A 14,163-nucleotide genomic window follows, 5' to 3' on the forward strand; every position below is an offset into this window, starting at 1 on the left:
ATTTGTGGCAAACATTCAAATGTATTGCAAAACACTGTTTGCTGTCAACTGTTGTTGTGATGAGTTGTTCACTGAGTTTACTGTCAATTGACTAGTCTTTAATAGTGATCATACCATTGGTGTCCTATTATTTGGTTCATTCAAATTGGTGTCATCGGTGGTCACTATAATCAATGGGTTTATGCAAATGTCCCAAAAAGAAAGTGACGAATCAGTTCTGCTTTAACTGTAAAGTCAATGTCTGCGAGTATTGTATGACAACATCTCATCAAAAGGTAAGACTTGTTGTCATTTGTCATCAGATCTTTCGGTAAAATCATTTCTTTTCAATCGTTAATTAATGTCTTTGTCTACAATTTATAGTGTTTTGTCGCCCCATATATTCAATGGTTGGAAGACAGCAATCATAGCCCTAATTGTCTTCTTTGTGATCAACAATTATCATCGGAACAGACCATTCGTCTTACATGTTATCGTAAGTGATTTTTAAGACATTTTTACGTTTAATACTATAACTAGTGTTTTATAATTTTATAGATATATATCACTTGAATTGTCTGAATGGTTACGCAAATCAATTGCCGTCAAACACGGCACCGGCCGGCTATACCTGTCCCACGTGTCAGAAGCCGATGTTCCCGACAAGTAATGCCAACAGTCCAGTGATTAATCTGTTTCGCAAACTCTTGTCTGACGAAAGTTGGGCGAGAGTTGGGTTAGGAATGCCTGTTATCGAGTCAAATGACCATTCATTTCAAGATCTTAATCAAAGTTCACTGTCCAATGTATCGATGGACTCATCGTCACCATCGGTGCCACAAGTGATTCATCACAATCCCAACAATAGTTCGGCTAATGTTCCCATTTATATTAACAATGTGTCCAATTATAATACACCACACAATGACTCGTTTGGTATGTCGACCACTAGAAACAAATACGATAATGGATCCAGAAAATCATTGTTGGACATCGATGAAGACAAATATCGACAAAAGTCGCCCATCGAGTTCATCTCCAGATGGCTTCGGTATGTTTTCTACACAACGAATATTTGAAAATTACTGATAATTAGATTTAATAACGAATTTTCTAATTATCTCAAATCTGACCACAGATTACACACACCTATCGGCAATCGACGTCAAACTGTTTTGACTCAAAAACGGCTAATAATAGTAGCAATTATAGTATTTTTAGTTATTTGTACTTTAGTTCATTATTTCTTAAAGTTTGGTCGCGAAAGTGCTGACAACGATCCTCTTCTGGATCCGCGCTTTAATCCCAATATTCGTAATGAAGTGGAAACATAACAATTGGGACAAACATTCCTCTAATGATTGAAACAATTTTCAATATTTTTGTTGTAATTAATCAATCATTAAAAATATTTGTAAATTAAAGATCAAAAATAAGGAATAAATTTTATTAACAAATTTATTATGCGATCCGTTTGCAACTCTTGTAAATTATTAAAGCAATTACTGTAATGTTTTCTATTTTTTTCTGTATTTTATGTTAAAATAAATTTATTTTATTAATGATTATATTATTTGTTTTTATATTTAATCAGTTAAATAATTATAGCATTAATTCAGAGTAAAATATATTGAATACAATTTGTGTTGTTTTTAACGATAGACTCGAACCACATGTCATTGACTGTCAAATCATAAGTGATTTCTTCGAAAACATCACTTCTGGAGCGTTCATTAAATCCTATTTTAATGAACATATTTTGTGAACTCTTGTTATTGTATTTGATTTTTGCTACAAAAATCTTCACTCCAATCACTTGTATAGCAAATCGTAACATCAAGAGTACGGTCTCTTTACCTCTACCTTTACCACGATATGACTCTTCGGCGATCATTATTTCAATTTCTGCCGTCTTTTCTTCATTATTAGTCGTATCGAAAAATAAGTTTACGTCACCAATCATTGACTTAATCTGATCTCCGATGGGTTGGAAAAGATTTTTTTCTAATATAATGAATGTACACTTATTTTCGTCAGAGTTCCAGCTGTCCATCATTTCTAACTCTTCTTCAAGTGTTAATGGCTCTGAACCGGTCAGGTATTGTAAGTTCGGATCTTTCATCCATTGGTTATACTTCGGGACGTGTAGTTCCCGATAGGGCACTAACACAACACTTTGGCCAATAATTTGGCGATTTTTCATTAATGAATTGCAACTCATAATTGTGTTTAATAGTTAATCATTAAATGTTCACTTTATTTAATCATTAAAATGTTTTAACAAAAAATTTGAATTCAATACAATGTGTTAAATACAATCAAAATGTGTCATCACTTTAGTTCTTTGACCTGAAGTCCCGGTGGTAACGATTGCTTCAGTTTCTCTGCCTTTTCTCTGTCCTGAATGACTAAAGTGAAGAGATAACGACTGCACCGCACTTTGAACTTAACGTTGTCTTTGTTTTTCTTTATCTTCACAGACTTTGCGTCTTTTCTTCGGGCCGTCAGAAGGAAGTCCTTAATCTCTTTGATTTGTTTGGGCATTGCTTCTGATACTTATTGAGTCTTCAGCAACAACTATAGTGTCCAATAAAAATAACATCATTTGTAGTGTCATTCACATTGAATTCAATAATTAATAGTTTAATATAATAACAATTAATTAATAAATTGTTTAAATTTATCAATTAATTAGTCCATAAACTCACCAAAAACAGTGACAATTAAAGTCTTAAATCAACGACACGTTTGACTTAAACGGAAAACGACTACAAAAGGAAGTCACGTGACGTTTGTTGTCGTTGTTGTCAATGACGACCACATGTGATGATCACGTGATGACAACATTTGGCGCAAACTTTTGTTGTTTTGTCCGTTTGTTTGTCATTTGTCTTACATCTTCATCAAGAGTTTTGTTTAAAGAGTTAATTCATTATATTTCATCTATTGATTACATTTTATAACATAAACAATACCAACGATGACTACTTTGATTTGCGATCAAAAACTACGGGAAGAGTTATCCGGTTTTTGTAATACCATTGATGACAATGTTATCAATAAATGTAAGTTTTTTATTGATTTTGGTTTTTAAATGATTTGTCCGACAATTTGGTTTCAAATGTTAATTAATAATATATTTATAGTGAAAGACTTGTGTGTTATCCACGATATCGATGAACAGACTCTTTGTGCACAACTTTTGGCTTTTCTTATCAAAGGTCACAAACCTTTGACATTGGAAGTGATCGATGACTTCCAACTGGACTACTTAGACAAGAAAGCCATCAATGAGTACAAGAAATCAAAAGCAATGTCAGAAAAGTTGAATCGTTCGAGAAATTCAATGACAACTAAATCTCCGTTTAATTCAAGCTTTAAAATGTTGTTCAATGAGATGACTACAGAATCAGTGCCCGTATTGACGACAAAAGTATTTTATAATTACTAAAAATAGTTTTTACTATAAAATATTTATATATATATTATAATTACCGGTAGATTGAAATAGCGATCGACGATAACAACAAAGATGATGATGATATCACTATTATTAAAGATAATGTTAACAAAGAAATGATAGATTTGTGTGTTGACTCTCAAGATAGTGTAGTGGAAGTGTTTAAGACACCAGAAAAAGTTATCAATAGGTCTTTTGTTAATATGGATGTAAGCGCTATGACTACACCTGCTTTAAACATTGATGACTCTATTAATTCATCTCTTAAGTAATATTTATTAAATTTTATTAAATTTTATAATAATTATTATTTTTATATTAGAATTAATGAAGGAATCAAATCCAATACTTTGTGTTATTTTGGGAACTCTTATTCAGACAATGAATGGAGAATTAATACTAATATCAAACATAATGTTGAAGTGTATGACAGATCCATTAGTTTAATGGAAGGATTTAAATTTATGTCACTAAAGATTAAAGAAACCAATGAAATATTAAACGATTTAATTGATGAATTTTCCGAACAATTGCGTCAAAAATTGGACATTGAATCGTGGAATCACTTCTCAGTTCAGAGTCCTTCTGAAGCTTATTATATCGGAAGAGTTTGTTATGATTGCACGCAAAATAAACTCAACAATAATTTAATTAGATTTGAAGGATCGCGTTATTTAACAAACTCGGAGTCTATTGATTTAGATTTAAGTCGTTTAAGTAATTACTCGCTATTTGCCGGACAAGTGATGGCCTGTAAAGCGATCAATGAATCGGGAAAGTCGTTGATTGTACAGGAAATCATTGACTTCAATCAAATTCTTGAATATCCTACTCTTGCGCCTACTTTTCAACAGCCAGTGACAATAGTTGTTGCCACCGGGCCTTTCAATACTAACCAAACAATTGATTTCAAACCTCTCAAGACATTCATGGATTATGTGAAGAAATATGAACCTGACTTTTGTATACTTTTGGGACCATTTGTTGATTCTATGAATGAAAAATTGTTGACAACAGAAGAGAGAGTCGATCATATCTTTTATAATCAAATGACGTATATATCTCAAGAATTAATGGATATTAAGACGGAAGCCATTGTTATTCCGTCGACAAGAGATCTAAATATGTTTAATTTATTTCCGTCGGCAGCTTTTGATTGCTTTTCCACAGCAAAGGCTTTCAAGTCTAATAAAATACATTATTTTTCAAATCCATGTATACTTAACATCAGTGGACTTATTATTGCCATGACTTCTACTGATGTTTTGCTTCATTTAAGCAAAGAAGAAATTTCTGCGTAAATATTTTTGTTACAATTTTTTGTATACTTATTTTATTACTAATTTTATTATTATTTTTTTTAATTAGCGGCCAAAACACTGATAGATTGTCCAGACTTTGCAAACATATAATAAATCAGAAAAGTTTTTATCCCATATTTCCACCCAATCCTGAAGTAAATCTAGAGTTTACTAAATATGACTTTTTGAGACTACCGGTTAACCCACACATAATTTTATTGCCATCTGATCTCAGAGAATTTGTTAAGGTTTGTCATTTGGTTTATTATTATTTTCCGTTAAATTATATTTAGTAATTTAATGTTTTTTATAGAATATATCGCATTCGGTGGTCATTAACACCGGAAGAATATCCAAAAATAAATTGACGCGAATTAGAGTCGATCCGATTGATGCCAAACTTTATAATAATTCACTTGAGGCTTATACTAACGTTGAAATTATAAAAATTAATTAATTTTAATAAAACATAAAATTACTTATACATATATTGTACATATATTATTTATTGAACCTTAATTACAGTAATATTTAAAATAATTTTAAGGCAATCATCTAATCTGTATTTTTTCAAAAACTTTTTGAGGATTTGTAAATTGTAGTGAATTAGTAAATGATTGATTGAGTAAATGGATGTGAGTGAGTAAGTGGGTTAGAAATTTAAAAAAAGTGTCTTGGTAATATTATCTAACATTTCAACTCTATATCTAATTTCTTTACAATTTACTAATAAAATAATCTTTTTTTATAAACATAACTATAGGTAAATATTTTTTAATAACCTCAACTACCGTAACCTCATATAATTACTGTATAATAACTATTGTTATTTTTATCTACAGTACGTATTGCTTTACTACCTATTGTAATACAATTAAAAGTGTTGTTAATTAACTCGTGACCACAAAATTGAACACAACTATAGACTTTCGTAACCAAAATTCTCGAGAAAACATACAAACTATAGAATATATTAATTATTTTTCAATTTTTAGTATTCACTTGAATTTGTCGTTTAGTTTCTTAATTTTATTATTATTTTCTAATTTTGACATCAAATACTAATTTATAAATTGTTTAATTTAATTAAAATGTTTAGATCTTATAAGTTGACAACATTTTCATTAAACACATTCAGTTGTCGACACTTTAAATTCTGGGGCAAAAAATCACAAAATAATAAAAGCAATTCAACTAATAGTCTTTCTCAAGACAAATCAAAGACTTCATTATCTTACTATTCATTAGATCCAAAGTATTTAAGTAAAGATAAAGAGATTCCGATTCTGATGTATCACCACATGTTCACCAGTAAAGACATGTATCAAACAATTGTCAAAACTTTGGCTGAGAAAACCGGACGTACAATATATTTGTTGGATATGAGAAATCACGGCGAAAGTGTTCACTCTGGTGTTGACCACTCGGATATCAACTTTATAGCCAAAGATGTTCGCGATTTTATGGATGAATTTAAGATTGATAGGGCTGTGTTGGCCGGTCATGGAGTGGGCGGTCTGGCTATGCTTCGCATGAGTTTACTGTTTGGCAATCGTGTAGACAAAGTGATTGCATTTGATATGACACCTGTGGATCAAATTTTGTTTGGTTCCCGAGTGGTTGACCGCATGTATTATATAGTGTCAGCGCTTCCCAACAATATAAACGTATCGTATGCTAGACTTATTGTCAAAGAAAACTTGAGTCGATATTTTCGGGATAAAACACTTTTGATGCATATATTAATGAATCTTAAGAAACAGCCGAATGGTTACGTCAAATGGACATTCAATTTGCCGGTTATCCGCCAATTGCTTATCAAAGGTATTGACCGGTTAAACATTTATGACAATAAATACTCGGGTAATGTGTGGATAGTTAACGGAAAACATAGCTCAATGACTGCAAATAATTATAGCAAACTAAAGGAATCGTTTCCCAACTCAACCTTTAAATTTGAAAAACACTTCCATCAGCTATCTCTTCATCCATCAAAAAGTCAACAATTTGTTAATACAATGATTTCATTTATCAACAAACAGTCAAACAAATAAGCATTAAATTCATAATATACACTAAATTCTCATATTTTATTGTTTACACATTAATTACACAAATTAATTAAATATTTTAAATGAATTGTATGACAAAATATTTTATAATAAAAAAATAAATAATAAAATAACTGACATAAAATCAAGTGATAAATTAGATATAAAACTAATTTAATTAGACCTTAATTATATCAAAAATAGATTTTTTTTGTTCATTTTTATTGAATCTCTTTTGCTTTTTATTTGCTTTAAATAAACTATTTTTCACAGACAATGCTCTTTTAGGTGACGACTGACACAAACCTCTAAGTCTAGAGTCAGTCACCAAATATTCTGTTAATTTAAACGATTTTTTCTGTTCAAAAGTGGTATTTTTAATAAGATTTTTAGTATTTATATCTAAATGCAACTTAAGTTTCATTAAATTTTGATCACTTTTGTTGGTATCGGACTCTTGTTTCTCAATTAAATTCATTTTAAGTGTCGGACACTTAATGTTTGATTCGTCTCCAGAGTCGACATAATCTCCTTCTGAATCCTCATTAATGTAATCGTTTTTAAATAAGTCGTCGTCTTCTTCATTGTCATTCCATCGAAATTTTCTCTCTCGAGTTCCAGTATTGTCGTGAAGGTCTCCGTCTTCAAACATCATGTCTTGTAAAAGCAAAAGTTGTCGTTTGTCTTCATCCAACATCTTTTTACTAAACAATAAACATTATATAAATATAATATGTATTCATAGAAACAATGAAATCACTTACTTATGAATCCTTTCGATTTGATTTTTTAGCTCATAATCAGTTGGTAACTCTTCTTGGTCTTCGTCTTCATTATCATAATCATCCTCATCTTCACCCTCTTCCTCATCACTGGATGCATCACTTCCAGACAATTGGGCCTCATCTTCAAAGAAACCTCTGCCAAGTTTTTCAATACTTTGTGTCTCTTCCTCTACTTCTTCTTCTTCTTCCTCCTCCTCTTGTTCTTCATCATTCAATTCATTGTCCGCATTATTTCCATCTTCTTCATTGTCGGTAATTATAAGTTCTTCTCCATCAGATTCGTTAAATCTCTTTAAATTCAACTTTTGTGAAACACAATTATCATTATTATATACATTATCACTAGAATCTAATTCATCTTCACTTTCAATATTAACTCTTTTATTAACTCTTTTGTTTGAACAAAATATTTCTTCGTCCTCTTCGTCTTCACTTTCATTAATAACATTTTCATTTACATCACTCACTTGTGGTTCATTCTGTGAAGAGAATGTTCCGGAACACAGATCTAATAGTGTTTGAGAATTAAATTCATCAGTATTTGAATCAAACTTTGGGATCAGTTTAAGAACTTCATCACTTAAACCATTTTTTTGTTTGGGTTTCTGTGAAATAAAAGGAGACAAAGCAATCTTCTGTGTCGCGCACCGGCGTTCAAACGACTCATTTAATGAAGTAATAGATGTGTTAAAAATACTGTCGCTGTCTTCACATTCTTCACTCGCTAGCAATTGGCTGTTCTGTATATCACTAACTGATAGTTTTTCGTTCAAGTCTTCACTTTTATCAAAATTCTTTTCATTCTCTTCGTTAAAACCTTTTTGATTACCATTTTCCACTTCATCTTCACTTTCAAAAACTTCTTCGTCATCTTCTTTTGCTTCATTGTCAACAAATGGATTCACTTCGGCTTCACTTTCATCTTCTACTTCGTCATCTTTTTCATCGTTACTTTCATTGTCGACATCTTCCTCTTCCTCTTCTTCATTCACTTCAATATCTGACTCATTTTCATCCACTTCTTTGTCGTCGTCCAACACTTTATCCAACTCATTGACAACTTCTTCATCGATTTCTTCATTTTCTATCTTTTCATTTAATTGTCTTTCTTTTTCTGACTCTAATCTCTTGCTTTCCATTTCTTGAGTCATTGTATTCTTCAATTGCAACCATTTGGGTCCCGAAATTGTCTTCGGTTTTGGCGGACTATAGCCATTCAGACTACTAGTGTCTCCGTTGCGATGAATTAAAAATCGGTCAAACAGTGACTTCGGTTTATTTTTAGCGTCCGTTTTGTCATTGATTACAACAAACTCTTTGTCCACTGACAGCGGTTTCGGTACATTAAGTGGCGGCGCTTTTTGTCGCGCTTCCCGTAACAGTTGCTGAGTGACCGATAATTTTTTGATTGGCATTAAGTCGTCCATTGCTGTGACGGATCAATTGATGGTCAATCTGGAAGTGTTTTAGTGATGATTCAATTATGAATGTGTTTTCGCTGTAAATGTATAGTCAATGACAACCAGTGCAACACTTGTGTCACAAATAGCGCTCAAATTATTGTTATTTAAATGACAACACATTTGGCGGTCATTTAGTGTATAAACACTTGACGTTTATATTACATGAATAACGCATTACTTTATTGACTAAAAACTTTGAATGCATTGTAAGACTTATTAAACTAATATTAAACAATAAATTAATTATTAGTAAATTATTCATTAATTAAATAAATTTAATAATAATATTTTTGAAATCTATAATCAATTAATCAATAATATCTGTAAAATTGATATAATAAAATAAAAACCAATAGAAATAATGTTTAATGATTTACTGATTGAATTGTATTTATAACTAACTTTTTCAAACTTATTTCATTATAACTTAATTTATATATAATTAGACATTAAGATTAATATAATTTATTTCGTATTACAATTTTTAAAAAATAACCAAAATATAATGCAAATATTTTTATACTATTACAGTAGTATACAAATTGTATATTGAATATTGTATAATACAATATCCAATATATTTAATATTGTAAATTTTATAATACTTTATTTGCAGTTATTAAATAAATGTTATCATAAATTACAAAAGAGTATCAAAGTTTATAAAAAAATATTATACCAATTATTATGTTATACATTAATTGTATTATATTATGGTTTATTATCAAGCACAAATATATTAATAGTTAATCAATATAATATATTGTGTGCAACTTTCAGACAAATATTACAATAATTGTTATACTGTAATGCATTTGAGAAAAATAATTGATAATAAATTATATAATGGTTTAGTTATAAGAATCAAAATTAATTAATAATTATATAAATTTTTAGTAATCATTGAAATTTCCTCTATATTATTGAATCATATTTTAAATGTTAAATATCTTATTACTTAAAATAAATAAATATAATCTCTCACTCTCTACATCTACTCTCTAATACAGTACAGTATGTATTAGAAATGGGGTTAAAATATCATATATTTTAAAAAACTGTCAGTTTATTCAAAACCAAAATATTGGATAATTTAAACAAATTTATTATAGATGTCTCAGCTATCAGTTTAAGCATTAATACAATGATATGATTGTAATGTGTAAATGCATTATGTAGTCAATGATGCAAAAATGCATTTACACATTACAATCATATCATTGTATTAATATAGAGAAGGTTTGTTTGCAAAGGTTTGTTTGTAATGCTATTATAGTGTCCATAAAAAATGTATTCAAATAACTATACCCTAAATTTGCGCGCTTTTATAGACAATAAAATAAACTTTCAATCATTGCTTTATTGTTTTACGTATTTATTGGCTATATTTAGTGCTAAACATGTGATTGAAATGTATTGCTATAATATTTAGTACTAAACGTTACAAACAAACCTTTGCAAACAAACCTTCTCTATATTTAATGCTTAAACTGATAGCTGAGACATCTATAATAAATTTTTTTAAATTATCCAATATTTTGGTTTTGAATAAACTGACAATTTTATTACAATTATAATAAATTTATAGCCTATTATTAATACATGTAATAATATAATTATATTAGCAATTATAATGAATTTATAATAATAATTAATAACCAATTGATTAATGTATTGATTGACACAGATTTATGTCAAGAAAATTGCTGACAAATTGTGTTTTATCTGTTAAAAAGTTTTCGTTGTTGTTGTCAACCATTAAACCGGTCGTCATTTTTTATGGACCCTTGAGTTCAATCATCAGCACCGGTATGTACTGTACTGTACAGTACTATACTGTATAATAAAAATCAATTTCAATAATAATTATTAATAAATGACATCACTATATATCTTAACATCACTTTTATTGATACCATTAAGTGTTTATATTTACTATACTATAAAGCAGACCAATTGGTTAAGGATGAGTGTCAATACCACGGAAGCCCTGATGGAAGAGCTCAACAATAACCCAATAGATGCCAATTCTTTCGCGCGACCAGACCTTTCACGGGTCAGTCATATATCGTGGAAAGCATTCATCAATTTTGATGACCAGATAATTGAGGCAACAGTGGACTTAACTGTTGATAAACAAAATGAAACAATTGATGAACTATTTCTCGATACAACACAACTTAGTATATTTGATGTCAGAAATGGTGAAACTAATGAACAATTGAGTTATGAATTAAGTCCATCAGTGGCTGTATTTGGTTCTAAATTGACCGTAAAGTTGCCGCCGAAGAAACGGTCAATAATTCGCATAGACTATCGCACCAGTAATAAGGCCTCAGCTCTTCAATGGCTAAAACCGGAACAAACAGCCGGTAAACGACAGCCTTATTTGTTTAGTCAGTGTCAAGCAATTTATTGCCGATCAATAATCCCGTGTCAGGACACACCTGCAGTCAAAACACCATATGATGCAACCGTAAGCATTAAATAAGAAATAAGTGATAATTTGTTTTTAAAAACAAATAATTGATTTAATAGGTTGTCGTACCAAAGGATGTGGTGGTTCTTATGAGTGCAATGAGGGTTGAATCGGGAAGTTGGCATCAAAGTGATAAAGGAATGACTAAAGAGTATCGATTTGAGCAAAAGATAGCGATTCCCAGTTATCTTATGGCTATAGTGGCCGGAGATTTGGTGTCAAAGAGAATCGGTCCGCGATCTCATGTTTGGTCTGAACCAGAAGTGATAGATCAATGTGCCTATGAGTTTGCAAACACCGAAAAATTTATTACAACCGCTGAAAATATTGTCGGGCCGTATGTTTGGGGTATTTACGACCTGTTAGTATTGCCGCCGTCATTCCCATTCGGAGGTATGGAAAATCCTTGTCTTACGTTTGTTACGCCAACACTACTGGCCGGTGACCGATCACTGGATGTTGTTGTGGCACATGAGATAGCGCACAGTTGGACAGGAAATCTGGTGACAAATAAGAATTGGGGCAACTTTTGGCTAAATGAAGGATTCACTCGATTTTTAGAAATGAAAATCGTTGGACGTCTCAATGGTGGTGAACCCAATCGACAATTTAACGCTATTGGAGGCTTAAAGGCATTAAAGTTTGAAATCGAGGCAATGGGTGAACAAAATAATTACACAAAATTAATGATTGATCCAAGAGGTGTTGATCCCGAAGATGCCTTCTCATCTGTACCTTATGAAAAAGGACACACATTTTTGTTTTATTTGGAGCAACTTCTTGGAGGTCCACAAGTTTTTGAGCCATTTCTCAAATCATATATCAATCACTTTAAGTATCAATCTATCGAAACAAATGATTTTAAAGAATATTTGGAAAATTATTTTAAAGACAAAACAGATATATTAAGTAAAGTAGAGTGGGATCTATGGCTTCACAGCACTGGAATGCCGCCCATTATTCCAGATTATGACAAATCTTTAAGTAAAATGTGCACTGAATTGACAAACAAATGGATTAACGCCAATGACAACAATTTGTCTGAATTTAAATTGAGTGACATATCATCAATGAATCCAATGCAAGTCAAGGAGTTCTTAAGCCAATTGCTTGATAGCGAAATACCACTCTCTTTAACAAAAATGCATGTCTTGACTGAAATATATGGACTCAAAAGTAATAAAAACTCTGAAATCAGATCGATTTGGATACGTTTGGGTCTTAAATCTCATTGGAAAGAGTGTATCAATGAAACCATTGAGTTCATAACATCACAGGGAAGGATGAAATTTGTGAAACCAATTTACAGGTTTGAATCAATTCATTACTTTAGTTATTATTTCTAATACTCATTACTTTAATCACTTACATATACAGAGCACTGTATGCCTGGGATGAGACCAAACAATTGGCTGTCAACACATTCAACGCCAATAAGAACCAAATGATGAGTATATCTTTGAATTCAGTCGCCAAAGAACTTAATATTAAACTTTAATTGATATATATTTCTACAATTGTTTTCAATATTTTGTGATATTTCAAAATGAAAATATTAATAAAATTAAATGTTTATTGAATTACAATTATATAATAAAAGTAAATAATTTTGTATTAAAGATAATAATAAATGGATTACAAATTTTCAAAACGTTATATATTACCACAATATGATAAATCTACCGGTAATTATAATATACTGTATAAATGTATTGTTTTTTATATTAATAAACAGACTATTTTACAAATAATTTTTGTTGTCTTTTTTATTGTCTAGTATATCAATATAATAAGGGATATATATATATATATAGATCTAAATTACATTTACATGTCATTTGTTATACAAATGTTTTTTAATTTACAATAATAGCAAATTTTACAAATTAACTATTGATAAAATTAAAACCCACTTAATATTTATATAAATTATACAAATAAATGACTCCAAAATGCTTACAACTAAATAATTATATAATTACTTTCACAGTAATAATCATGACTTACAAAACAATCGATGAATCACAGGATTTGTTTTTTGTTCATTATTTTAGACGATATTATCATATCATATAAAATATCATTTAATCATATTATGACAAGAATTTCATCTTTTGATATAAGTATAAAACAAGATTTATTATATTATAGTATTTAGATAATAGTAGTAAAATCCTTTTAAAAAATCATAAATAATATTTCAATAATTATAATAATAGAAAATTTAATGAAATCTTGCAAAACATTGATTGTTTTTTATATAAAATTTTCTATACATTTAGGTTAATGTTTCACTTAAAGTAATAATAAATATTTATATCATGAAATAATTATATAATTTTTATAAACCAATAGATTTACTTATTTATGTTTTTATATTAATACTTTTTATATTAATTTTTATACAAATACTTTACGATTCAAAACACATTTTATTGTGTTTGTGTGATAATCATTATCATTAAACTAGAGGTCAATTATGTTATTACGGTTAGTAATTAATAGAAATAATAAATCTATAAATACAACAAATACTCTTAAATATAAATCCTAAATATATTTTCAATTAAATCTCTCAGTAATCAAATTAAATTACAATCTAATGACGCTTTGGTTTTGATATTGCATTTAAGTCTCCGAACTGT

General features: G+C 29.7%; 6 protein-coding genes across 8 annotated transcripts; 4 read left to right on the forward strand and 2 right to left on the reverse strand.

The window, feature by feature from the left end:
- Positions 1 to 173: 173 nt before the first annotated feature.
- Positions 174 to 1,456, forward strand: LOC128951892 (zinc finger protein-like 1). Its single transcript, XM_054297188.1, has 4 exons — positions 174 to 275; positions 364 to 475; positions 538 to 1,030; positions 1,118 to 1,456. Exons 1-4 carry the CDS (start codon positions 174 to 176, stop codon positions 1,311 to 1,313), a joined length of 903 nt encoding a protein of 300 aa, XP_054153163.1. The 3' UTR covers positions 1,314 to 1,456.
- On the reverse strand, positions 1,441 to 2,312 carry LOC128966337 (N-acetyltransferase 9-like protein). Its single transcript, XM_054313185.1, has 2 exons — positions 1,618 to 2,312; positions 1,441 to 1,484 (listed from the first exon to the last, which is right to left on the reverse strand). The coding sequence occupies exons 1-2, from the start codon at positions 2,198 to 2,200 to the stop codon at positions 1,441 to 1,443; spliced, it is 627 nt and encodes a 208-aa protein (XP_054169160.1). The 5' UTR covers positions 2,201 to 2,312.
- A 375-nt stretch (positions 2,313 to 2,687) lies between these two features.
- LOC128966338 (DNA polymerase alpha subunit B-like) lies at positions 2,688 to 5,197 on the forward strand. The gene is made up of 6 exons (XM_054313186.1): positions 2,688 to 3,044; positions 3,126 to 3,412; positions 3,481 to 3,707; positions 3,762 to 4,736; positions 4,808 to 4,988; positions 5,054 to 5,197. The coding sequence occupies exons 1-6, from the start codon at positions 2,960 to 2,962 to the stop codon at positions 5,195 to 5,197; spliced, it is 1,899 nt and encodes a 632-aa protein (XP_054169161.1). The 5' UTR covers positions 2,688 to 2,959.
- A 550-nt stretch (positions 5,198 to 5,747) lies between these two features.
- On the forward strand, positions 5,748 to 6,810 carry LOC128951891 (protein ABHD11-like). Its single transcript, XM_054297187.1, has one exon. The coding sequence runs from the start codon at positions 5,832 to 5,834 to the stop codon at positions 6,792 to 6,794; it is 963 nt and encodes a 320-aa protein (XP_054153162.1). The 5' UTR covers positions 5,748 to 5,831; the 3' UTR covers positions 6,795 to 6,810.
- A 325-nt stretch (positions 6,811 to 7,135) lies between these two features.
- On the reverse strand, positions 7,136 to 9,003 carry LOC128966339 (claspin-like). Its single transcript, XM_054313187.1, has 3 exons — positions 7,556 to 9,003; positions 7,230 to 7,495; positions 7,136 to 7,149 (listed from the first exon to the last, which is right to left on the reverse strand). Exons 1-3 carry the CDS (start codon positions 9,001 to 9,003, stop codon positions 7,136 to 7,138), a joined length of 1,728 nt encoding a protein of 575 aa, XP_054169162.1.
- Positions 9,004 to 10,707: 1,704 nt separating this feature from the next.
- Positions 10,708 to 13,093, forward strand: LOC128951885 (leukotriene A-4 hydrolase-like). Of its 3 annotated transcripts, none has more exons than XM_054297180.1 (4): positions 10,708 to 10,848; positions 10,988 to 11,515; positions 11,578 to 12,827; positions 12,896 to 13,093. In XM_054297180.1, the coding sequence occupies exons 2-4, from the start codon at positions 11,006 to 11,008 to the stop codon at positions 13,014 to 13,016; spliced, it is 1,881 nt and encodes a 626-aa protein (XP_054153155.1). In that variant the 5' UTR covers positions 10,708 to 10,848; positions 10,988 to 11,005; the 3' UTR covers positions 13,017 to 13,093. The 3 variants fall into 3 exon arrangements, with proteins under 3 accessions (XP_054153155.1, XP_054153154.1, XP_054153153.1); XM_054297179.1 differs by having other exon boundaries at positions 10,991 to 11,515; XM_054297178.1 differs by lacking the exon at positions 10,708 to 10,848 and having other exon boundaries at positions 10,880 to 11,515.
- Positions 13,094 to 14,163: the final 1,070 nt, after the last annotated feature.

This window comes from Oppia nitens, unplaced genomic scaffold (genome assembly GCF_028296485.1).
Source record: "Oppia nitens isolate AA-2021 unplaced genomic scaffold, nextdenovo-longstitch-racon4-pilon3 scaffold1_pilon_pilon_pilon, whole genome shotgun sequence".
NCBI lineage: Eukaryota > Metazoa > Arthropoda > Arachnida > Sarcoptiformes > Oppiidae > Oppia > Oppia nitens.